At 38.1% G+C, this 25,809-nt stretch overlaps 3 protein-coding genes across 4 annotated transcripts; 1 reads left to right on the top strand and 2 right to left on the bottom strand.

The window, feature by feature from the left end:
• The first annotated feature begins 328 nt into the window (after positions 1 to 328).
• Positions 329 to 5,653, top strand: LOC106178868 (uncharacterized). Of its 2 annotated transcripts, none has more exons than XM_013562222.2 (6): positions 329 to 479; positions 765 to 993; positions 1,367 to 1,450; positions 1,841 to 1,934; positions 2,168 to 2,294; positions 3,456 to 5,653. In XM_013562222.2, exons 2-6 carry the CDS (start codon positions 798 to 800, stop codon positions 4,290 to 4,292), a joined length of 1,338 nt encoding a protein of 445 aa, XP_013417676.2. In that variant the 5' UTR covers positions 329 to 479; positions 765 to 797; the 3' UTR covers positions 4,293 to 5,653. The 2 variants fall into 2 exon arrangements, with proteins under 2 accessions (XP_013417676.2, XP_086871081.1); XM_087014955.1 differs by having other exon boundaries at positions 351 to 533.
• Positions 5,308 to 10,527, bottom strand: LOC106178865 (uncharacterized). The gene is made up of 6 exons (XM_087014938.1): positions 10,338 to 10,527; positions 9,622 to 9,967; positions 9,279 to 9,365; positions 7,722 to 7,821; positions 7,241 to 7,352; positions 5,308 to 6,840 (listed from the first exon to the last, which is right to left on the bottom strand). Exons 2-6 carry the CDS (start codon positions 9,944 to 9,946, stop codon positions 5,974 to 5,976), a joined length of 1,491 nt encoding a protein of 496 aa, XP_086871064.1. The 5' UTR covers positions 9,947 to 9,967; positions 10,338 to 10,527; the 3' UTR covers positions 5,308 to 5,973.
• Positions 10,528 to 17,590: 7,063 nt separating this feature from the next.
• Positions 17,591 to 21,929, bottom strand: LOC106170003 (uncharacterized). The gene is made up of 6 exons (XM_013549702.3): positions 21,742 to 21,929; positions 21,042 to 21,398; positions 20,699 to 20,785; positions 19,535 to 19,634; positions 19,070 to 19,178; positions 17,591 to 18,927 (listed from the first exon to the last, which is right to left on the bottom strand). The coding sequence occupies exons 2-6, from the start codon at positions 21,364 to 21,366 to the stop codon at positions 18,061 to 18,063; spliced, it is 1,488 nt and encodes a 495-aa protein (XP_013405156.2). The 5' UTR covers positions 21,367 to 21,398; positions 21,742 to 21,929; the 3' UTR covers positions 17,591 to 18,060.
• Positions 21,930 to 25,809: the final 3,880 nt, after the last annotated feature.

The following is a 25,809-nucleotide window of genomic DNA, read 5'->3' as shown; positions in this document are numbered from 1 at the left end:
AGGTAATGAAATGGTCAGTGCAAGGGGCAACTTGAAACTTTTTTACCCTACCCTACCGGTCCTGCCTGGCGGTGATCTGTTGCACATGTAGGTGGGACATAAGAGCGCGAGGACTGCGGTTTACGTATAATGACCTTCCACTGAAACGCCGATGAAAAATATAAGTAAAAAGGGTGTATTTATTTAATAAAAATAACGACGAGCTAGTGATTCATTGGATAGTGACTTGTGTTTTTAAGTAGGAATATCAATTCACTGACTTGAACCTGAAAATAAACTGAAAACCTTGCCATGTCAACTTTCCTAGCTTTCCTGGACAGTGGACTGATCCAAAGCACTGGCTCGAATAGAAGTAAGTGGTCAAGGTGAACAGTGGTCAAGCAATGCCCTTTTTGCAGATGTCACATGCATAGACAACCAACGAAGAGGGGGCTTGTGCTTCTCTCGATTTCTTTCGTGAAGAACAGAGGATAACAGAGGTATACGCTTCTAGAAAAGATGGTTGCGTGTCTATGCCAGCAATAGAAATAGGGGTAACGGGGTGTATATATATATCGATGGATCATCTTCTACTTCATCCATCCATTCTCCTAACCTAGCTCTTGCTTGTATCTTTTAACATGCGCACGTATGGTATCACGCAATACATGTATCCCCGGTATATACTACATGTAACTGCACACTTGATACTGCACTTTATGGGTAACACCTAAGTGCCTGAAAACCCCCTTCCAAATTGTTGATTGTTTTTGTGTTATTTTTAGATTTAACTTCGTCTGTGTGTCTCCTCATCAAGAATGAAACAGCTGTACGGTGTAGTGGCATTGCTTGCAGTTCTCTGTTTGAATGGAATTCACAGTAAGCAATTGAAGGAAGAACATATGCAAATCCATGAAGACGGTGAAAGAGCATTTAAAGAACGAACTGTGGCTAACACTCGCAGTCTACTGCAACAAGCAGGACGTATCAAAGTGTTGAAGGAAACCGGAAAAGGTAGGGCCTTCTACTGAATCATTCGTTTATAATTAGATATGGGTGACTTTAAACAAAGTCACCTGACTTATCTTATATGGTTCAGTTGCATGCGTCGTTGTCACATTTTTTGTATATATTAGTATACTCGAAACCCCAATGAAACCAGCGTTCTACCTAGTCCGATCCAACTCCGCGAGGACTATCGCTTAAGGCACTCAGAATAGCAGATTAACACGCCTGTTAAACTGATTGCATTCAACGTGAGTCCCCGCAGAGTTGGATCGATCTGCATAGAACGATAATTTCATTGGGAAAGAGCCCCAATGCCAAGGCAAGTTAAGGCAAGACTGCACGAAGATTACTGTGATTCTGTGTACATTTTACATTCTAGCGCGCCTTATAAAGGCAAATAAGGGGTATGGGGTACGCGACCAGTACGTTATTCGATTGAAGGAAGGACTAACCGATAAACAAGGTATGATTTTTTATTTTAACAGTGGGGTCGATTGGGGCCTATTTCTATGTACGCTAATAATAATAATAATAATATCTCGATATGAAGAGTGACTTGGAACAGAAGAAGTATTTTAACTCTGTTCTCTTCCTATGTGAGTATTTATAATTATTGTCTTTTTTTAAACAGAAGACAAGGAAGATAAATGACACAATCGTTGTCTTTCAACTTTTAAAACGATTTTTGTAACGATACAAATAAGTTCCATTTATTTTCTTCGTGTCATCAAATAGAACCCTCGCTCCCATTGAGAGTACGAGTGGGCGCTGATGCAATTTTGCAATTTTTTTTCAAAATTACCTCGGTATTTTATTTGCTTACCAGCTAGCTTTACTATTTTTATCTCCTTAGTTGCACGGTTTCTGGAGACGATTCCGCGGTACAAAGGCGACCACATTAAATTTAACAGTGAAACAGACATAGTAATGGTGAAGCTTACAGAGAGGTAAGTCTACGTGCAAAACCCATACAACGTTTGTGGTGCGAATTCTTCTAAATCTAGGGAGTATAATCACATGAACAAGCTAGGGCTTCTTTTCACCCTAACAGGAGTTATCCTGTACAAGGAGTTATACTAACAGGAGTTATACCGTAAAGACAGTGCAGCTAAGGTCCAAAATAAAAAGACGACGAATGTGTTAAATTTCATTTTTGTAATGCACTTTCCATCTTTTGTAGCGAGGTGGAAGAAGTAAGAAAGAACACAGATATTATTGAAGAAATCGAGCAAGATGTTATAGTGAAAGTTAATGACGATTTTAGTAGCTGTCATGAATACAACGTACTTGACTTATATGGACTGTGGGTGAGTACAACTAAGAAAGATGGTGTGTTTTGTTTAAAAATTTGTAGCTTGCTTTTTACTTTATTTATTTAGTTTAAAGCAGAATATACCTCTCGTATTCTTACAAGTTGGGCGCTTTCCCCTCGATTTACACACCTGCATCATGCCTCCTTCAAAACTTAAAAGGCTCAGAAAGGATTTTAACCATCCTTAGCACGGAAGCAGTCTTAAATACTGGTGAGTTTTGTAGCCTCTTTCAGTTTCAAAATGTTTGAGATATTCATATCACTTTTATTCATGTCGTGTATACAAGTAGTAAATATTCAATGACACCGTGCAAAATATGATCAAATATTTTATTTTAAATCATTACAACATTTACAAAACATCATCATTTTCATTCTCATCACTATCTGGGATGCATCCACTGTTCACATACACGTATTCACAGCTCATGCAGAGGCACGATTGACTACATGGTAACTTTTTTCGCCTTCTGGATCCCCGTATTGACCTTTCACTTTCCATATAGGGAATGATGAACGTCATACCGATTGATATAAATGACATTTAATTACCAAAAAGTCAAAATGTCAACTGTAAATTAATCTATAATTGATATCAAATTAACTAATAGATGCGTGTCGCACATGATAAATATTACATAAAGGGTTTTTTTTTTCACAAAAATTCAATTTATCATTCAATATGTAAATCGATGAAATGGGTGTAATTTATAGTCATAAGTGATAAATATAGTACTCGTGCACATCTATTTTCCGTTGGATTTTTTAAATACAAGCTCAAGTAGTAAAGAACATTAAGAAACCGAAAATAGTACTTTCACCCCAAAGCCACCGGTATGAAATCATCAGAATAATGACCATAGTATTTTTGAAGACAAATAATATTAATGGACAAATGATAATATTATAACCACCGATTTTATGTAGAGTCGTTTTTCAGCCTGATTTTGGCTTACATGGTATAAAGCTCTGCCTCTTCTAAGCAATAACTACACGTGAACGGTGAAATAGGTCACAATCTTGGTGGACCACGCATACGCACTTTTAGGATATACATATATATCCTAAAAGACCTTTTCCCGGACCTTTTGTCGGCAAAAATTCGGCTTATTTCGAATTTATGTAATATATAATATTTCGTTACTTTTTTTTTCAGGGCTTGGACAGAGTTGACAAAATCCGAGATGACAATCGCCTGCTAAGCTGGGGTAACGGCAGTGGAATAGATGTCTATATTATTGACACTGGAATAAGACCCAGTCATGAGTGTTTTGCAGGAGGGAGAGTGACACTTGGCTTTCCCGACACGTCAGAAACGGCCGCCATTGACGACCATGGTCACGGCACTCATGTCGCGGGAACAGTTGGTTGTTCAAAGTACGGAATTGCTAAAGGAGTTCACCTGATCGCTGTGAAGGTATTAGATGGCAACGGAAGCGGTACTTCCCAGGGCGTTCTAAATGGAATGTACTGGGTGCTTGAGCAGGTGCGTGCTAGAAAGCGCACATCTGTGGTGAATATGTCCTTAGGCGGAGGCTACAGCACTGCGTCGAACGACGCCGTTGCAGCCTTGGTTGATGAAGGTATCCCTGTCGTCGTCGCTGCAGGAAACGATAATGAAGACGCCTGTCTCAGTTCCCCATCCAGTGCCCCCAAAGCAATTACAGTAGGTGCAACCACCTCGTCTGATTCCAGGGCGGATTTTTCCAACTATGGCCGTTGTGTAGATATATATGCCCCCGGAGACCGTATTCTCTCAGCAACTAATAAAACCGACACTTCCACTGCAGTAAAGAGTGGCACATCTATGGCGTCTCCTTTAGTCGCTGGGGCGGTTGCGGCACTGGGATCGGTGTTCGTTGCAGAGGGTTACTTCCAGGAAAATACCCCTGCGTTTGAACGATTGGTGAATCATTATTTGATGTATTTTGCCGTTACCACACCTGGGGAAAACCACCGCTTGCTACATGTTGAATGTTTATCTTCTTCTTGAATGTTAATTAATCTTCGACTGCTAGATAAAATTCCACTCTCGTAACCTGTAATTAGTTTCATTTAAATGTTAAGTGCTGTAGTTTATTGTACCATCAGCGTAGGCGCTGGCGGTACACATGGTTTGAGTCCCGACCCGTCTCGTCCGCCGTATCCGCTGCCATGTCACCGTTACTGCGTCTTCTCCTAGACTACTAGAACCTGCGTGTTGGTGCACGGGTTTAGGTGTGGCGCTCGTCGCAATGCACCCTTGTCCAAAATTTGGATTTGAACTTTTACTTTTCCCCATGATTTTGATATATAGTGTAATTTTCAACAAAAAAAAAACTGAAAACTTTTTAGTGCATTTTGTAGAGCTTGTCCAGCACAGCACTGGAGGCGCGGCAGTGTATCTTTTTGTTTTGTTTTGTTTTGTTTTCCATACGAATGCGCTTACTGCAGTTGTTGGTACAATACCCGAAAGCGGTATCGCATCTCTGATCCTCTAGTTTACCTCTTATTTTGAACTCTATAGCTAGCTGATTTAGTACAAATTGTTTGAAATGGCAGATGCTATTATATAAATGAGTGTGTACCGCTGCAGACTTGCGTCACTTTCTCTTTGTTGGTGTTCTAACTTTGTATTTTTTAAAAATCTTTTTGTAATGTATCATATCACATTTTCTTATTTCTCCTTGCACCCTTTGAATTTAAGTAACAGTGGTGAATGTTGTAGGCAGATTTGTCACTTTCAAAAGAATAATAAGTGAATAAATTAAAAAACAGATAAACGATATAATTATAAGGATACTTCCTTGGCGTTTTCTATTTTTTCACAACTTTTCGATTTCCATTCCGTTAAATTAATGTCACTTGAAGCAGTTATAAGATTGCAGTCGGATCGAGTAAAATATTCGGGTATTAGTGATAGATACTCCAAAGTATTTCGATGACGAACTACCCTCTACCAGGGCCATATACTGATTTTTCACTAGATATTCACATATTTGCATGAATATCCAAAATGGAAAATACGATTTTGATTTCAGATTAAACTTTATTTTGCCTTAAATTGTGCTGATAATACGACAGATCAACCCCAGGCCAACCCGAAAATTTGAATCACGAGTCTTAATTTGATAGGATTCCCTTGCTTATTATTCAGAAAGCTATAATTAAGAGATTATTCTATTATTCAATAAGACAAAATTGCATCAAGGAATATTTCTCTGCTGGCATCCTCTCATGCATCCAATATATCGGTACCCAATTTTCAACATTTCGCTAAAATTTTGTTTACTGTGATATTTAAAGTTTTAAAATAAGATCGCAATATTGCAAATGATAAAAAATTTTACCTCTGATAAGTTTTCAGTTGTCGCAACTTTATACAGACATTTAAAAAAAACGTTGACTAGTTCTCACATGAAAACCTAGACCATTTTTCCGTCACAAATGCTTAAATATATTCTTATTATCCTTGGTTTTTAAACAGTTTTGTTTCCATGTATGTTTTTTCGTTCAATTTTCATTCTGTCCTTATAAAACTTAATTATCTGAATAAGTTAGTATTCAAGTTTAGGCGGAATGCTTTGGTTTTATCAAGATAACAGAAGAAAACTTTGCTTTAAAGCTAGTTCATTTTAAACAACCTGTATACCATTAAAATCTATATTGACAAATATATGACTGTAGCTGCTGACTCAGTTGTTGTATTGCTCCATATTCAGGCACTCCATATGGAGCATTTTTTCTGTGGTTCCAGAAACTAATCCACTGATGACACCTTCCTGGGCGTACAATTTTATGTAGGACTCCAACCAATCGACCGCTGTAGGGGAGGTCTCTTGAAACCAGCCCTTCGCGTTGAAAGTGGAAGCTAACGCCGCAGCTACGCCAGCAACGTGGGGAGAAGCCATTGAAGTACCGCTGAGAGTTCTGGTCGCGTTGTTGCTTGTGTGATATGCCGATAAGATGCCGGATCCTGGAGCGTGTATGTCCACACAACTTCCCCAGTTGGAAAAGCCAGACTTGGCGTCGGAGGAAGTGGTGGAGCCTACCGTGATGGCGTCAGGTGCGGAAGCAGGCGATGATCCACAAGCATCAGAGTTATCATTCCCTGCTGCAACAGCCGAGAACACCCCGGCCTCCCTCAGCTCTTTCTGTGCCCTGTTGGAAGCAGCGGAGTAGCCACCCCCGAGAGACATGTTGACGATGGACACCTTCTTGTTTTGTAAAACTCTGTCTCTTACCCATTCCACACCTCTAATGACTCCTGCAGAGGAACCAGACCCCGAGGAAGACAACACCTTCACTGCGATAATGTTGGCATTTTTGGCAACGCCATAAGTGGTACCTGCCGCAGTGCCTGCTACGTGGGTTCCGTGGCCGTGGTCATCATTAGAGTCTAGATTTCCGGTAATGGAATTAAGACCGAGTGTTACACGGCCTCCAAAATCCTGATGAGCAGCTAACACTCCAGTGTCGATGATGTAGACGTCGATAGAGGCACCATCTCCCCAAGCGACCATTTGGTCGTCATTTGGCGCGCTGTCCAGTCGATCCAGCCCCTATCAAAATAATTTTACGAGATAATGTCTATATTTGACTTCTGTTATGAAGATGATCTAAGTAAAGATATAGTCCAAAGTATGTTCTATGACTGATTAAATGTTCTCCGTCATCCATTAGTAGTCCTCAAGGTATAAATATAAATTAATCAAATTCTGAAACTTATAATGTTATGTACCAATGTCTCTGAAATCTTTCACAAGAAACCGATTCCCATGCGCTGGTCAAGTGAGGCACTGGGGACGATTCCAAGGCGTGTGGTTCAAGTGACCAGCTCGTCAAGATCGATATTTTTGAAAGACCTTGGGTTGAATTCACAACTAAATTCGTTACACAGTAACTCACAATATCTAATTTGCTTATATTTCTTATTTGGATCTTTCTAAAAATTCAACTTACCCATAAGGCGCTTTTAACTTGACTGGTAACGCAATCATCAACAGCATGGACTACGTTGTTTTGTTCGATTTCCTTGATTAAATCGGTATAGTCTCTTAGGGAATCCAATTCTCTGTAATGTACACAAATAATCAAAATAGTTAACATTAAATACACACACACACACACACACACACACACACACACACACAGAGTGTTTTTCAAAGAATATACTATAAGTGATCTCATGTCAGAGGTTTGGCTACCCGTGTAACATCATTGCCACTTTGTCTCTTAGGGAATCCAATGGTCTGTAATGTATACAAATAATCAAATTAGCTTACATTGAACACACGCGCGGCACACACACACACACACACACACCTCAGTAAAATCTATAATAGATACAATGTAGGCTACTCTGTTTTTAAAAGATATAATATAAGTTATCTCATCTCATGTCAGAGGTTTAGCTACCCGCGTATCATTTACTGCCACTTACTCTTCTTCGACATCATCAATTAGAACAAAGTTCGTTTTGGAGCTGAATTTCACCCGCTTGGATTTGCCTCTCAAACCACTCCTTTTTAACATCTGTTTTACTGGAAAATACGAAGTAATTGCAAAGTTAAATAATGTATTAAGAAGACCTGAAGTTACTATATTAAAATATTTGCAATATTTTACATCCATACGTACGGTGAACATGTTGTGATTATTTCCTTCCGCTGTGCATCAATAAAAAACGACATGGTAGCACATTATTTGTTTTTATTCAAATACATATCATTAAAATCTACCGGAAGTCCTTCCATTTTGAGCCGCCATTTTAAACCTATTCAATCCCAGAATGAAGGGTATCTCAGGCGACTGAAGTTAGCCATCATGCCAGTTATACGAATAAGCGCAAGATAGGCATTTCGATGCAAATAAATTTTTCTCAAGCCCCCAATGCCAAAAAAAAGTTTTAGAAAAAACGAATGAAATCATTGCCCAGGAAGAAAAAGCGCATCGATAATTCTTTCTTGAGAAAAATACAGGGAGGATGTGCCATAAACTTTCTCACGTATACGATGATTGGGGCTTGCAACCTCTACCAGGGCTGCAGTTATCATTATGTGGACATTTGCGCTGAGGCGTAGAGAGAATAACTGTGACCTTTGCCAGAGACATATCTGTGAATATCTGGTGAGAAATCAGTCTGTGCCCCCGATGGGTAGGGGCTTGCCTGGTCATCTCAGCTGGTAATTATATAAGCTGCTTTGTGTTAAACTGACAAGCAAGTTCTAGCGCATGTCTAATTACTAGCTACCGTTCATATAATCATACCTGCCGGTATGCTTATCAACAGAATCGACACGACTTGCATGTGCTAATTAGTGACTTTTAAGAAATGTTCGTGGAATTGCAGCCGTACCAGGGGTTATCTTAGAGAAGGGTGAGAAAGTGACATAGTTCTCATAAGATCGGCTAACCATTTTCAGGGTATGTACGCACAGAAAGAAAAATCGTGAATTGTAGGAACGTTACTGAAGAAGCCACAGGGAGTCTTAGTAGATGTTAGTCCGAGGTCTTGAATAATATCTTCCTTGACGACTTAACATTTGTCAAAGACAAAAAGACCCAGGTGTGGTGGACCGACTTACTGCTGTTCATGCGTGGCGCAGAGGCCAAGCCCTAATTGACCATGAAGGTCACAAACCAATATCGAGAAATGACGGTTTAGTCATAAAGGCAATACGTTTCCACCCTCTGGTCGTACGCTGCAAAAAACGCCATCTTACTTTTATAAAATTGCGCAAAAGGCTGCAAATTAAAGCTGCGTGACGTCTTGGCAAAAATTAGTGATAAGATGTGATTGGTTGATAATTTTAGAGAACGATCACACGGTATAAAATTAAAGCGTTGACCATGAATAAGAAAACCACGCTTTAATTTCTTAATATTATTTATTTTATCCATTATACAAACTGACCTTGAATTGGGAAGACTATTCACTTCGCACATAAGTCAACGTATTATACCCATTAATGATTTTATATCTAAACTGGAAACTTACCTCCCTTATTCGAAACGTTTTCCTTAAGCGTGACAATGTATGACTTTGGAACTCCCTCCCCTTGTGCTCCGGCTTTCACAAGACGGACTGAAATCATGACGAGGTGACGGGTTTATCGCCATTGCTTTTGTATATATATGGCTTTTAATGGTTTTAACTGAATCATAACCAAGTAGCAATATCACCGACAAGTCATGGCGCAGACATAATATCGTGAAAGCTATATTACACATTTACTGAAATCACTTTACTGTTCATTACGACCAAGTCAATAAGTATGTTTTAATTGCACTTAATGATACGGTAAAGTCATCTTTGAAAACGTGAAAATACTGTGTGTTACCTTTTCCACTTCGCTCATCCACCACTAGCTTGCCTTGTTTAGACAATTCCTTGCGTATCAAGTGGTCTCTCTCGTCATCGGACAGACCTTTGTCTAATTGGAGACCACCTTGTTTCTTTTCATCTCCCTCTAATTTCCCTGATTCTTTTGGATCTTTTTCTTGTCCATCATCTTCTTCAGAAGTTTTAAAAGGAATCTTTTTTTCATCTTTTTCTGGTACAGAGGGTGCTACTGCAGGTGATGGTTTATCTCCAGCTTTATTTTTTGCACCGTAAACGACAGCGACCACGGCCAGTGCTGCCAATATAGCGAAAGAGGTCTTCATATTTTTCTGTGGTTTGAAGACCTTGAAAAAACATACGAAATTTAGCTTTATTTTCACTTTTACAAAAAACGATTCAGCATTCTTATCAATTCAGTTTCTCTTTCTTTTGTTTTGTGAAAAACAAAACTTGCCTGCATCAGTGGCAGTGACTACTCAAATTCTAAAAAAGTAAAAAGAAAAAGTAAAAAGAACGGTACCCGTATGTACATTTATGTTTGTTCAGTAAGAAGTTAGAATGTAATACCAGTCGCTCACTTTGCACTTGTTTTAACAAAGGAAGATCTGTTTTAACTTGAGCAGGGAAAAATAACTGACAGTTATGCTTCCATGGTTTGATATGATATATCTGAAAGAAATATCATCAAAACACAAGGTGGCAATGATTACTTACCGTCAGTAATGGACACCGGATGAAGGTAAACACCGCACTGTTACCTTTGCTGTGCAGAAGTTTCTGACGTTGTGTTCAAGCTTGAGATTTTTGTTCGTTCTCCTTTCAGCTGTGTATCCTCTAGTGGCCACAGGTTCTTGGTGAGACTTTTTATGTCCTGGTGACTGTCTTTATAATCTGATAAGAATGACGTATGTGGTTCGTGTTATGTAACAGATGAAGCGGTGTGACGTATAGACAAAAGTAAAAGTTGTCGAGCACCGCTGCCTCAGCCACTCACAATGTGCCACTTACCTGTCAATGTTATCACCATCAAATTACCAGTATACCGTGCCCAGAGCGTTTTCCCGATTTACCTCAATACAGGCCTGCATGGGTGGAGCTGAGGATCAGATGATGTAACTGCCACCTCGGCCATTTTCTAATATAACGGCTTTGCATATAACGTATTTGCATAACTTGCCATCTAGCATTATTATTATTATTATTATCATCCTTTACCCAGTTGTCCAAATGACACCAGATGCTGGTGCATATGAGCAAGTAAATATATATGTGCCTCGATCTTTGTATAATTGCATTTGTTCATAATTGAATAAGTAAGTTACGATAAAAAACATTAATACTCTGCACACCTGATTCAGTGATGTTTGAATGTCCAAAATAGGTTTTAGGTTCGTGTTGTCCTCAGACTGCACCTGCAATCATAACTGGCGCAATCACACTTGCAATCTCAACTACTGCAATAGTAGCAAAAATGAATACCTATAGTTTAGCTGGCTACTCCATAACTTATACTGGTAATTACTTAAACTTATCCATTGCATTTTTGTTCGCCTTAAAAGCTGCAGCGCCAATCGTATTTGTACTGTTGAGAATGAAAACCTTGGTAAAGTAGACGTCTCACATATCAACTGGATTTTTGTTTAATGCACACGTTTATTTCAATAAGGGTCCCTTTACACTGGACGGCGTCCTATCTGCGTCCAGCAGCACGGCCCCATTTGAGAGTTAAAAATTATAATATTTTACGTGCCGACAACTGGCCGATCATTGAGCATTCATTCTGATACAAAATCAGTGCTCGTGCTTCCTTATTAAGACCACAGCGATGCCAAATTTCATGGTCGCAGAGAGGACGCAGAAAGGACGCCGTCCAGTGTAAAGGGGGTATAACCAAATGACTTAAAGGGGAATAGTAGTCTCTGGGGGACCTAAATTCAATAAAATCCAACCTCCCTCTTCTCTCTAGATCTGCCCATCACGTTTTACCCACTGTAAGGTAAGCGTAAGCCTAATTTTTTGGGGGTAATTATCCAGTCGTGACGTCATTGCCTGAACTCTCTGACATTGGCCTATGTATTACAATGCGGCGTGTAATGCCTTTGCATGGGTACGACATGTTTACCTCGCAAATAAAGCACTTAACGATACAAAAAATGGAACACATTTTCCTGGACTTTCGTGCATTCTGATTATGTAAAACATATCTTCCTAGTAGCGCTTGGACTATTTTTAAACGATTATTTAAAAGTGGCTACGCGTATCTTGGACAGAGCTGAAACCAGGAAAACTAACTGTATTAAAAAATTAAAATAAAATACTGTAAGGCTTATTTCGGCGTTTATTTGCAAACGTACGTCTAGAGAGAAGAGGGGGTCGGATTTTATTGAAATTAGGTCCCCAGAGACTTGTATTCCTCTTTAATTTTTAGCGAAACACTGCATCCTGAAAGTAATCCGTAGTCACTGAAAGAAGTCCTAACACAGCCAGACCGTCAGATTTATTTTTCGCCGCGTTGAAATCGGCATACTTCGTCGAGTAATGAACAAAGTGCATCTGTCAAGCAGAAAGCGACCGTTAATAAGGCTAAGCGCTGTTGAGCATACAGTAGGTACCGTATGTTCCGAGAAGGTTTCGTAGATATATCACAGGCTAGTGTTTATATGGAGTTTGTTGGTGACGGCAGACTAAATCTTATATACATGCATGGTACACATGTATGTACTGTTTCCCGTCGATGAAGTGTTCAGGACCTTTGCTGCTCGAATTCCCCCAATGCATGTGGGACTGGACCAGTTTGTACGGCTTGCTAAAAACATTGCTGTTAATGGAATAGTTCCCAAAACCTATTATTACTTGAAATGAACTGAGTTTAAATTATTAAATCACCTTAAATTCAATGTGGATAGCCTTTGTCTTTATAATGTTTCTCTTTTTTATCATTCAACGATTGTCCACAGCATATATATTTTTATTTTTGGACATTTAAACGCCTACAATCTGGAGTTACAGTTTGATAGTTTTGGTCTGATTCTTACCAAACAAAATTGTCCTCAGAGATAAGGAATGTCAGGCAATCTACATCACACCAGTGACTTTTCATAAAAAAGGTTGTTCACCCGAAGAGCATCTTAAACTAATCCATCACCAAGAATGGAAAGAGTGAAAGATCTGGTAAAGGATTATAATATAAATATTGGTAATATGCATACAACGGAGAGTTTACCAAAGCGTACTAGAGAAGTATCATTAATGGTTCACTTGAAGTCAAAATTTTGCCACAAAACCAACCAAATGCCAACATGTACATGTAGTTTAAAACAGTATTGGTTAGGATATCGCTTCATATTACCCCAAAACGATATTTGAACGGATATTTTCATCTTACTTTCTATGGTGTATATAACCAGGGCAGATAAGTTGGTCAGATAACTAGGTCAATATATGATCAAAACTTGACGAAGGTGCAGTTTAGAAGCTCTTTTATGGCTGATCGAGTGATTAATACGGTTTATCCCTTGATATGTCGACTTCATTTGAGTCGTATAAGAATCTACTGGTTGTGGTTTATGTGTGTTACTCGAATCCACGCTCGGTACTTGGATCCAAAATAACAGACAGTGCCATTATTGTACTGTACGATGTTCACATATATATGTACTGTGTAAAATATACGTGTACGTAGGGCCCTGTAGGTCAACGCCCCCACACTACATATTATTACTACAGGTATACGCTTCTGGTTGAGCACCAGACCCTATTATTTTACAGTGATATGATAATCAAAATATAACTAAAATTTTGAAAAGTTTTGAGGAAAGAGGAACTGCCAGATTCCAATGTACGAAAATTACTTCCAACTCAAAAATTCACTGTGCATTGCTGCTTGTAGTAGGCCCCTAATGATTTTAGAGACCATAAAAGTACTTGGGTGGTGGAAGTATTTTAATTCTGTTCTTTTCCTATGTGTGTCTGAAATGTAAGTATTTATTCTTAGTGTCTTTTTCTTTACATCAGAAGACAAGGAAGATAAATGACACAGCTGTTGTCTTTCAATTTTAAAGGCGATTTTAGGTATGATACAAATAAGTTCTATTTATTTTCTAGGTGTCATCAAATAGAACCTTCTCTCCGATTGAGAAAACGAGTGAAAGCTGATGCAATTTTTCCTTTTTTTTTTCAAAATTACCTCGCTATTTTATTTGCTTACATGCTTCACTTTTTTTTGTTTCATTTGTTACAGTGTCTTCGTGCTAATTCACCAAACGTCTGTTTCTGTAAATTCTTGCACATGAGGACTGTCAGCTTCTTTAACAGTGAAATAAATGAAATATATAACCATTTTTCAAAACATGAGTTTATTTTAAGCTTTTAACATAATTGACTAAACGAATTGATATAAATGACATTTAATTACCAAAAAGTCAAAATGTCAATTGTAAATTAATCTATAATTGATATCAAATTAACTCATAGATGAGTGTCGCACATGATAAATATTACAAGAAGGGATTTTTTATTTTCACAAAAATTCATTTTATCATTCAATATGTAAATCGATGACTTTAAGTGTGAAATAACATATTTTAAACTTTTTCCTATTAGAGATAATGTATCTTAATGAACCAAATACAGATTTTCAGAATACAGCAGTTCCACATTTATTATGTTTACAATCATGTGACTTCATGTGTAAAATGAATACATATTTTTGCAATAAACATGGTGAATGATATTTATCTGGGTGCCTTATGAAAAGAAATAAGATCAACGACATAAACATTATTAAATAAACTTGACACAGTAGTAGAGAAAAGTAGACTGTGTTTCACTTATGGATATAATATAATTATTAATCCCTAAGCTTGCAAATTTAGGGATTTTATTAAGACTAATGTTGTCTGTTTATTCGCCGATTCTCGGGATTTAAATCGCTTTTGAATTCATGTATTTGTCAATTAAAATGGACAACTAGGCTAAAATGTCCTTTTTTTAGCACCTTTCACCGATTTTAGATCCCTTTTATATTGTCACGGCCCATTGGTTTTATAGGACGACCACCCTGAAATAAGCTGCCATACATTTGTCTATCATCACACAGTGTCAAACCGAGTATAGATAGCAGAGAAAATAAAAGTTACTTTATGAGCCTCTTTTCTGGATCAGCGTCTAGTGTAACAGAGGAAAGACGATGTCCTCAAATAGGGCGTTTATATCTTAAAATATGCTATCCGTGTTTTCTGTCTACATATACAAAGCTTATCCTTCCATTACCAGACCATAAAAAACGGCAAAACCCCTCAACCAAAGTACCAGATGTCCATATAGTCTTCTGAAATGTACAGGAAGACATGGCGGTCTAAGTGGCTGGCAAGTTATTTAAAAATTAAATATGTTTAATTAGAAATGGTGTTAAACAATTCATCCAAGTGCAGGGACTGGTCGAGTAATAATTAAGAGAAAATTACATTTTGGGGAAGGTGGAAGAGTATGCCATTTGACCAGAAAATAAGATATTTCGAATAAGATATCTTTAAAGGTTATTTGGCTCATCACCAAATATTTTTTCTCACACACTCAAACTGAAATCGACAAGAACATGTGAAAAAGTGAAGGTTATATGCCTTGAAGTACTGTATATCATTATATCACCTTATTTGATTTTTTCCTATCATTTTTTATCCTTGAATCAATATTTTATATCTGACATATACAAAGGGGCTTTGCTGATCAACATATCGATAACAGGTTGAGCTGCCACCGTGCTAAGGTGACATTTTACCTATTAAAGTACCGGCTTTTTTGTGGGGGATCATAACTTACCAATTTTAATTGGGTGTACTCAGCAATCACTGCGGAGGATAACCCCATAGCCGTTGCAGATAAAATCACCAAAATTGTTGTATATCTTGACAAAGGCATGAAGAACTATCAAGTCCCACATTTTGTTAGCATTTTTCATTTTTCATCCGTCAATTTTATTTACAAAGGTACATTAAAAATGTTACAGTTTAAGAACATCAAGAAACCGAAAATGGTACTTTACCCCAAAGACGCCGATATGAAATCATCAGAATAATGACCATAGTATTTTTTGAAGACACATAATGTCAATGTAATATTATAACTGCAAATTTTACAGGGGGGGGATCCGGAGATATTTTCTGACAGTCTTCCAAATTATCTTTGTTGATCCATCCTCCATTTTTGACCGTCTTCTGACAGAAAACATTAGATGCCCGACAATGTAAACTTGAAAATCTGACCGTCTTCCGGAAGACCCAGAAGACGGCCTAAATCCGTCCCTGTTTTATATATGTAGATTTGTTTTTCAGCCTGATTTTGGCTTACTCTTATATATAACTCCTGTGATGTGATCATTTATAAATAAAAGCACATGAAATTTGGGGTGGGACAACCTTTTTGACGAATTTTGAATATGCCCCTTTAACATGGATTCTCTCAGCAACTAAGGGACCATTCCCACAAATATTTGGATTTATCTATATATCTTCACTAAATTGCTGTCAACTTAACCGGCTTAAACGTCTGTCACGCCTAGTAAAGATGTTAGGGGGTAATTATCTTTACTCCTAGCTGATTCGGTAGGCGTGACAAACATTTAAGCCGGTTAGTTGACAGCAATTTAGTGACACTCCCCAGGGAGTTTGATCGATCCACATGGATCGACCTATAGGCATGGGAACCCAGTCTAAGGGCGTATTCCCAGAGCTTTTAGATCGATCTATCCCCGCGGGGAGTCTCACTAGATTACTGTCAGATAATCCGGCTTAAATGTCCGTCCCGCCTACTACAAGCTGTAAGGGGGTAATTAAATTTCGTGCCCGCTCGGCTGACAGCTATTTAGCGTGAAACCCCAGGGAGTTGGGTCGATCTAAAGTAGATCGATCTAATCTCTGGGAATGGGGTCTAATAAAACCGACACTTCCACTGCAGTAAAGAGTGGCACATCTATGGCGTCTCCTTTAGTCGCTGGGGCGGCTGCGGCACTGGGATCGGTGTTCGTTGCAGAGGGTTACTTTCAGGAAATTACCCCTGCGTTTGAACGATTGGTGAAACGTTATTTGATGTTATTTGCTGACAGAGATATCATCGCCAACATACCTTAGACAAACCACCGTTTTTTACATGTTGAATGTTAATCTTCTGCTTGAATGTTTATCTTTTACTGCTTAATGTAAAAGATAAAATGCCATTCTCGTAAACTGTAATAAGTTACATGCACATGAAAGTGTTGTAGTTTATTTACCTTTTATATTGAATTCTTTAGCTAGTTGATTTAGCGCAAATTGCTTAAAATGGCAGATGCTAATATATAAATGAGTGAGTGCCACTGCAAACTTGCATCACTCTCTCTTAAATGGCGTTCTAATTTTGTATTTTTCTTTTCGTGTTCTATTATTTCATATTAAGTCATCTGGAGGACCATGCCTGGCCATTCTCACACCCTCTAAATTTAAGTAACAGCGGTAAATGTTGTAGGGAGATTTGTCACTTTCAAAAAATAATAAGTGAATAAATTAAAGAACAGATGGACGATAAGATTATAAGGTCACTTCCTTGGCGTTTTTGATTTTTTTTTAAACTTCGCGATTTCCATTCCGTTAAATTAATGTCACTTGAAGCAGTTTTAAGATTGCGGTCGGATCGAGTAAAATTTCCGCGTATAAGTGATAGATAATCAAAATTATATCGGTGATTTTTCACTAAATATCCACATATATGCACGAATATCCTTGCATGTCTATCCCAAATGGAAATTCAAATTTTTATTTTAAGATTCAACTTCGATGTTTTCAATTGTGCTGACTATACGACAGATCTACATCAGCTTGAGGCCGACCCTAAATTTGAATCACAAGTCTTAATTTGGTCAAATTGCCTTGCTAATTATTTGGAAAGCTATAATTAAGAGATTATTCAATTATTCAATAAGACGAAAGCGCATCAAGGCTGATATATATTTATTTCTCTGCAGGCATACCCTCATGCATCCAATAATTCGGTAAACCAATTTTTCGACATTTCGCTAAAATTTTGTTTACTGTGATATTAAATGTTTTAAAATAGTATCGCAATGGAATATTGCAAATGATAAAAAAAATTGACCTCATAACTTGTCAGTTGCTGCAACTTAACACAGACGTTTTTTTAAACCTGTTAATTATTTCGCACATGAAATTTCTGTTGAACTATCTTTGGTTTTTAAATAGCTTTTTTCATGTATGTTTCTTCGTTCGATTTTTATTTTGTACTCATGAAACTTAATTTTGGGAGTAAGTCAGTAATCAAGTATAAATGGAATGCTTTGGTTTCAGCAAGATAACAGAACAAAGCTTTGCTTTAAAACTAGCTCATTTTAAACAACCTGTATCCCATTAAAATCTATATTGGCAAATATATGACCGAAGCTGCTGACTCAGTTGTTGTATTCTTCCATATTCAGGCACTCCATATGGAGCATTTTTTCTGTGGTTCCAGAAACTAATCCACTGATGACACCTTCCTGGGCGTACAATTTAATGTAGGACTCCAACCAATCGACCGCTGTAGGGGAGGTTTCTGGAAACCAACCCTTCGCGTTGAAAGTGGAAGCTAACGCAGCAGCTACGCCAGCAACGTGGGGTGAAGCCATTGAAGTACCGCTGAGAGTTCTGGTCGCGGTGTTGCTTGTGTGATATGCCGATAAGATGCTGGATCCTGGAGCGTGTATGTCCACACATCCTCCCCAGTTGGAAAAGCTAGACTTGGCGTCGGAGGAAGTGGTGGAGCCTACCGTGATGGCGTCAGGTGCGGAAGCAGGCGATTTTCCACAAGCATCAGTGTTCGCATTCCCTGCTGCAACAGCCGAGAACACCCCGGCCTCCCTCAGCTCCTTCTGTGCTCTGTTGGAAGCAGCGGAGTAGCCACCCCCGAGAGACATGTTGACGATGGACACCTTCTTGTTTTGTAAAACTCTGTCTCTTACCCATTCCACACCTCTAATGACTCCTGCAGAGGAACCAGACCCCGAGGAAGACAACACCTTCACTGCGATAATGTTGGCATTTTTGGCAACGCCATAAGTGGTACCTGCCGCAGTGCCTGCTACGTGGGTCCCGTGGCCGTGGTCATCATTAGAGTCTAGGTTTCCGGTAATGGAATTAAGACCGAGTGTTACACGGCCTCCAAAATCCTGATGAGCAGCTAACACTCCAGTGTCGATGATGTAGACGTCGATAGAGGTACCATCTCCCCAAGCGACCATTCGGTCGTCATTGGGCGCGTTGTCCAGTCGATCCAGCCCCTGTCAATATAATTAATGAGATAATGTCTACCCTTTTGAAAGATCTTGGGTTGAGTTCACAACTAAATTCGTTACATAGTAAGTCTCAGTATGTAATTTGCTAATATTTCTTATTTTGGATATTTCTCAAAATTCAACTTACCCATAAGGCGCTCGAAACTTGACTGGTAACGCAATCGTCAGCATGGACTACGTTGTTTTGTTCAATTTCCTTGATTAAATCGGTATAGCCTCTTAGGGAATCCAATTCCCTGTAATGTACACAAATAATAGAATTAGCCAGCATTGAACACACACACACACATCTCTCTTAGTATATAAACCTATAGTAGATATGGTATGTTTTTCAAAGAAAATAATATGTGATCTGATATCAGAGGTTTAGAAACCCGTGCAACATACATTGTGACTTATTCTCTTAGGGAATCAAATTCTTTTTAATATATACAAACAATTAAATTAGCTAACAATGAACACGCGCACGCGCAAACACACACACACACACACACACACACCTCAGTAAAATCTATAATAGATATTATGATCTTTGTTTTTAAAAGATATTATATAAGTGATCTCATCTCGCGTATCATTCACTGCCACTTACTCTTCTTCGACGTTATCAATTAGGACAAAGTCCGTTTTGGAGCTGAGTTTCACCCGTTTGGATTTGCCTTTCAAACCACTCCTTTTCAACATTTGTTTTACTGAAAAATACAAAATAATTGCAAACTTAAATATCTGCATTAAAAAGACCCGAAGTTAGGATATTTAATATTAGTTGCTTATATTTTACCTCTTTACGTTAATACGTTTGTTCAAAAGTATTAGCGTAACAATGATTTTAATGTTCTCAAAATACGCGCTTGTCGGTTCCACAATGAAAAAATGTCGTCACCAAACGTATACATTCAAATTCATTATCTCTGAAAAGTGTGATTTACACTTCATATGGTTGTTTTGGGACCCCCTTTAAACGAAGAATTTTCCGGTGAACGTTTTGTAAGAATTTTCCACCGTTGGTTGTAGGTTTTTGATTTAATGCAAATACATATATTTGAAATCTACCAGAAGTCCTTCTTTTTGAGCCGCCATTTCAAACCTAATCGACAGTCCCAGAATAAAGTGTATCTGAGGTGATTGATGTTAACCATCGTGCCAGTTGAACGCAAAATAAGCGCAGGACAAGGTACTTTAAAGCAAATGAAGTTTTCTCAAAACTCCAATTCGTAACTATCGTGAGATTTTGGTCGCACTCAAAACTAAGTGACGCTTCCAGCAGGCCACAGAAATTATTCTTTTTTTAACAGGTGAGACATTGCTTACGTTTGAGTAGACTACAGTTATTTTGGTCTAAACGTCTAATCCAAATTTGAGGCTATAGCCATTTTGTTACCGTCTCTGGTGTTTTATTCTGGTTTAGTGATATTTTCGTTCAACTGCTAAGTTTTCTCTGGCTTTCGAACAGTCGTATGCTGCAAACATGACATCTTGTTTTTTAGAATTGCGCATTAGGCTGCAAATTAACTGCATGACGTCATGGCCAAAATTAATGATAAGATGTGATTTGTTGATAATTTTAGAGAAAGATAACACAGTATAATATGGTGTTGACTATGGATAAGAACCCCCCCCCCCCTTAATTTTTTTTTTTTTTATTATTTATTTTATCCATTTTACAAATTGACCTTGAATTGGAAAGCCCGTACATTTTGCATATAAGTCACTGTCTAATCCTATCTTCTCGTTTAAATCTGCACTGGAAACTTACCTCTCTTATTCCTAACATTTTCCTGAAGCGTGACGATATATGACTTTGGAACTCCCTCCCCTTGTGCTCCGGCTTTCACAAGACGCACTGAAATCATGACATAGAGACGGTTTCATCTATATTACTTTTCCATAAATGGCTTTTGATGGCTTCAAATGAATCTTAACCCAATAGTAGTATCACCTACTAGTCATGGCACAGACAAACTATCGTGAAAGCTATATACACAGTTTACTAAAATCACTTTCCTGTTCATTACGACCGAGTCAATAAGTGTTTTTTAATTTTACTTAGTGATACGGTAAAGTCAACTTTAAACTACGCGAAAAAAGCTGTATATTACCTTTTCCACTTTGCTCATCCACCACTAGCTTGCCTTGTTTAGACAATTCCTTGCGTATCAAGTGGTCTCTCTCGTCATCGGACAGACCTTTGTCTAATTGGATACCACCTTGTTTCTTTTCATCTCCTTCTAATTTCCCTGATTCCTTTGGATCTTTTTCTTGTCCATCATCTTCTTCAGAGGTTTTAAAAGGAATCTTTTTTTCATCTTTTTCTGGTACAGGGAGTGCTACTCCGGGTGATGGTTTATCTCCAGCTTTATTTTTTGCACCGTAAACGACAGCGACCACGGTCAGTGCTACCAATATAGCGAAAGTGGTCCTCATATTTTTCTGTGATGTGATTTTGCAAAAATATCCTGAAAAACATACAAAAAACGATTCAGCATTCTTTTCACTTCACTTTTTCTTTCTTTTGATTTGTAAAAAAAATAACTTGCCTGCATCAGTGGCAGTGACAGCTCAAATTCCATCTACAGATAGAATACTGGTACCATGCATAAAGTAAAACCAACTGTGCCTGTTTGGACATTTATGTTTGTTCAGTAAGTTAGAATGTAATATCAAGCGTTCATTATGTACTTGTTTTAAGAAAAACGTCTGTTTAACTTTGAAGAATAACTGACAGTTATGCTTCCATGGTTTGATATACTATATCTGAGAGAAATATCATCAAAGCACAAGGTGGCAATGATTACTTACCGTCAGTAATGGACACCGGATGAAGGTAAACACCGCACAGTTACCTTTGCTATACAGAAGTTTCTGACGTTGTGTTCGAGTTTGAGATTTTGTTCTTTCTCCTTTTGAGTTGTGTATCCTTTAGTGGCCACAGGTTCTTGGTGAGGCTTTTTATGTCCTGGTGACTGTCTTTATAATCTGATAAGAATGACGTATGTGGTTCGTGTTATGCAACAGATGAAGCGGTGTGACGTCTAGATAAAAGACAAGATTGTCGAGCACCGCTGCCTCAGCCACTCACAATGTACCATTTACCTGTCAACGTTATCACCATCAAATTATACCGTGCCCGGATTTGCTTCAATAGAGGCCTGCATGGTAGGGGTAGGGCCGAGTACGGCTTTACGCTGAGGCAATTTCTTTAGTACCATATTAAAAATTTTAATGGACCAATTCATAAAGGCTACTCATGGCTGAATTTTTTATGCATCGGGTCTTAAACCCAGGATGTTTCAGTTTAGGGAAGTGGAATTTTTCTTCAAATCAAGATACACCTTGAGAAAATGTCCGGGAAATTTGGTAATTGTAACATAAAGGTCATAAGAAGTTTGGCAAAATCTTGTTTTCTCTTGAAATTTACTTGATGTTTATTCAAACTGGACAAAATTGATAAAGAAGCATCCTTGCATATCATATCCCCTTAGCTGTGAACTTTTAACCAATACTGCCTGTCAGTCCAACTTCAATCATGAACTATATAGTATATGCTTTTTTTATTTGCTAGAAACAGCGCCAAGATAACTTGTTGCTTAGTTCAAACTCTTCTGAACTTTTTTAATTCCCGTTTGAACACAGGCGAGCTAGCCTTCCGTGGGGCGCCACGACTGGGTGGTCACCGTGGCTTGCATGCTACAGCGGTGCAGAAAATAACAGCCCATGCGATTGTTTGCGTCCACTGCCATGAACCTTCACTGACGTTACTGTTGGAGTGAGTTTGATTTTGGTCACGATAAAACAACATTATTATTGTTATTATTATGGTTTGCCGCGTGTGACTACCTCTATGAATATTTGTCCGATTTCTGCATCAGAACCATTAAAGAAGGTGCAATTTGGGAAGTGAATGGAAAATTAGATAGAAAACGAAACTGTGCATTATCAGATAATCTGAGGGTGATATTTGACTGGATGGTCTACATATGCATGTACATGCATGTATGAAAAAAAAAACCTGGAGAAAATACATCACTTATTAATGCTCATTTTGCCGGGACCCGTCCATCGAGTTTGAAGTCATCTTTCGTGGTTTATTGTCAGCACTGTTTGATCCTTTTGTAGACTTCCATATTGTTTTATTTGTACATGTAAGTAATCATCTTATAAGCAATACGTGTCGGCATGATGAATAGCTGTGGACCTACCTTCTGATATCATGGGCTCCTAAATCAGTAAACAGAATTAAAGAATAATGAATGAATGAAGAATAAAGAAAAATTAAAGAATAATGTAGGCCTGTTGCTAGGTGGTGATACCACTACATCTCTCACTTAAGTGATATCAGCGGTACAATTCTACAATTAAGAAATGGTACGTAGTATGGAGGTCTTTGTACTTCCAGGCTTATAATAGCAAAATTTCTTATTCTAGACAGATAAATTAAACTAGACACAAGATTTGCGTCAAGAATGCCTATGGACGCGCGTCCCCGTCCTATCCCCCATCACCTGATAAGAGCTTATTTAAAAACGTTCATCATCCCCGAGCCTTCTGAATACCTAATTGTGTAATTACCCATTACTGCATGACTCCAATCCGTCTCTTTTTTGCACTTTTGGCCCAAGACTAACCGCAATGTTCATGACTCGACCTTGTCACCCGCTTCCAGGGTCAGAGATTGATTTTTCACTAGATATTAACAGATATGTCTTTGGTTGCATAGATGGCTAATCTCTGCCTCAGCAAAAATATCCACAGAATAAAAATTGCGGCCTTTGTGGAAGTACCAGTACTACCTTGTCAGGCCCGTACCCGGGGGGGGGGGGGGGGGGGGTTCGAAAGAACCGCCCCTTTTGCTGGAAAAAATTTGATCTAGGAACATGAAGTTTTTATGGAAAAAGGTCCACTTTTTCAGAAAAAGAACCCCCCTTTTGAAATTGCTGGCTACAGGCCTGCTTGTTATAACTAATAAGGATCACTGTGCAGCGTCACTATGCACTTTGGGTGTTATTTCGAGGAATTAAGCGTGGTTTACAGTTATTTTTTAAAAGGAAAATGCATCTGAATATCATCAAAAATAAAATTTTGACGGAGATGATGTTTCTATGCACATAGCTTAAGTTTCTATGCTACACAGTATATACAGGGGTGGGTAAATTATAATAGAGTTCCACTCTCTTTCGGACAATGGTCATGGTAACCCCTAAGGTGTCTTGAATGGTATCTGGCATTCTTGATCAACAAACTTCCTATGACTAACATTTTAATCGAATTATTTAATACGATACAGCAAAGTATTTTTGTTTTTAATCTTCCAACGTTTTAAATTATAATCTTAGTTATGTTAGGCTCTGCTTTTACCTAGGATAGTAATTATATATATATTAAATAAGAAATTTGCTACTCTATCATTTTAATGTGTACGACGCACTGACATTTTAATGGAATTCGACATATAAGAATGAATAATTACTCATATGCAGTGGCAGTGTTTTCTTTACATGTGCTAAAGGTCATTTTCTGGGACAACATGAATCACTACCAGATAATCAACAGCTAAAAGTGATGAAGATCTAGTTTACTGCATAATGTACAAGTCTGCCGATAACGTGCAGTGGAACGATCAACTAATGAGCTGCCTGTACTGACGCTATTGGCGTCAACAAAGAAACATGGCACTGATGTCCTGGTAAACAAGCCAAGGGGGTGTAGTGATGATTATTATTATTTATCATTATTTTTTTTCTCGGATCTTGGTATCCTCTAATTGTTTGCTCACTCTGAACGCCAGGCTTCACAGAGAATGTACTGGACGTATTACAAAAGACAAAACAGCATCTGGCGGTTCTATATGATTTAACAATTAAATTTGAACTCGAATTACGACATTTGAAATAAACTCTACCTACCCAGTAGAACTAAACGTGCCAAGGGAATGGTTTTTTCTGGATCTTGGAATCCTCTGATTGATTTAAATTGTTTGATCAATCCGGACACTTGGCTTCACAGAGAACGTACTTGACGTATTACCTTATTTTGCTTGGTTTACCAATTATATATTATATGTTCAGCTCAGTTCAATGCATATCATTTTATTTTCATTCATACCAATACCTTAGGTGTTCGAATACGACTTTGTTCAGAGAGAGGAAAATAACCAATAGATTTTAATGACAAAGGTAAACAAGGTCCTACACATGATTTTTAAGCTCAAAGAAACTGTGAACGTTATTTTGAGGTTTAGACTTCTTTTAATGTGTAAGATAAAATTCCGCTGAACTGCTGTTGGAACTATCATAATAAAGATAAAGAAAAGCACTAGTGAAAGAGAATGAACGTTTATGTGAAAGCGTGTTTATAAGGATGTAGAGGATATCGTGCACACACACACACACACACACACACACACACACACACGTCCGAAATACTTTTTACCGAAAGCCCTCGGTGATGCACTATAACACCAACTAATAACTGGTCATAAAGTACAGTGAATAAACTAGCTTTTACAGACTCGCATTACTCATCAAACATAAAGCTCAACAATGTGACTAGGCCCCATTTCAACACTATACGGACCAACGTGACAATTAATGTTTTATATGAATAATTTGGCTTTTTCTAAAAACGCCTGATTTTGTCTACATTCGTTGACTTTGTCTAAATTCGTTGAGATATTATTTGCATCCAATTATGTTATCATAATTTGAAAGCTTTATCTTCATCATTTAATCTAAAGCGCTGTTTTCAGCGGATAGGTGCATCAACGAGATTGGAAAGATAGCATACACACGCAAGTCCTACAAATAATTGTTATTTCCATGCAAAGCCTACCAGTGCAAAGCAAGCACTTGCTCTAGCCGGTACGTCACA

Source organism: Lingula anatina, chromosome 1 (assembly GCF_051362555.1).
Source record: "Lingula anatina isolate TDL-2025a chromosome 1, LinAna3.0, whole genome shotgun sequence".
Classification (NCBI taxonomy): domain Eukaryota; kingdom Metazoa; phylum Brachiopoda; class Lingulata; order Lingulida; family Lingulidae; genus Lingula; species Lingula anatina.
This window is presented reverse-complemented; position numbering and strand designations above follow the sequence as displayed.

Bases quoted from the DNA above. Each gene is read 5' to 3' on its own strand.
- LOC106178868 (XM_013562222.2), top strand. From the start codon at position 798: ATGAAACAGCTGTACGGTGTAGTGGCATTGCTTGCAGTTCTCTGTTTG. The intron at 1,451-1,840 runs GTATGATTTTTT...TTATCTCCTTAG, and splicing joins AGGACTAACCGATAAACAAG to TTGCACGGTTTCTGGAGACG. The intron at 2,295-3,455 runs GTGAGTACAACT...TTTTTTTTTCAG, and splicing joins TTGACTTATATGGACTGTGG to GGCTTGGACAGAGTTGACAA.
- LOC106178865 (XM_087014938.1), bottom strand. From the start codon at position 9,946: ATGAAGACCTCTTTCGCTATATTGGCAGCACTGGCCGTGGTCGCTGTC. The intron at 9,366-9,621 runs GTAACACACAGT...TCATGATTTCAG, and splicing joins GGATGAGCGAAGTGGAAAAG to TCCGTCTTGTGAAAGCCGGA. The intron at 6,841-7,240 runs GTAAGTTGAATT...TTATTTTGATAG, and splicing joins AAGTTAAAAGCGCCTTATGG to GGGCTGGATCGACTGGACAG.
- LOC106170003 (XM_013549702.3), bottom strand. From the start codon at position 21,366: ATGAGGACCACTTTCGCTATATTGGTAGCACTGACCGTGGTCGCTGTC. The intron at 19,179-19,534 runs GTAAGTGGCAGT...TGTACATTACAG, and splicing joins ATTGATAACGTCGAAGAAGA to GGAATTGGATTCCCTAAGAG. The intron at 18,928-19,069 runs GTAAGTTGAATT...TTATATTGACAG, and splicing joins AAGTTTCGAGCGCCTTATGG to GGGCTGGATCGACTGGACAA.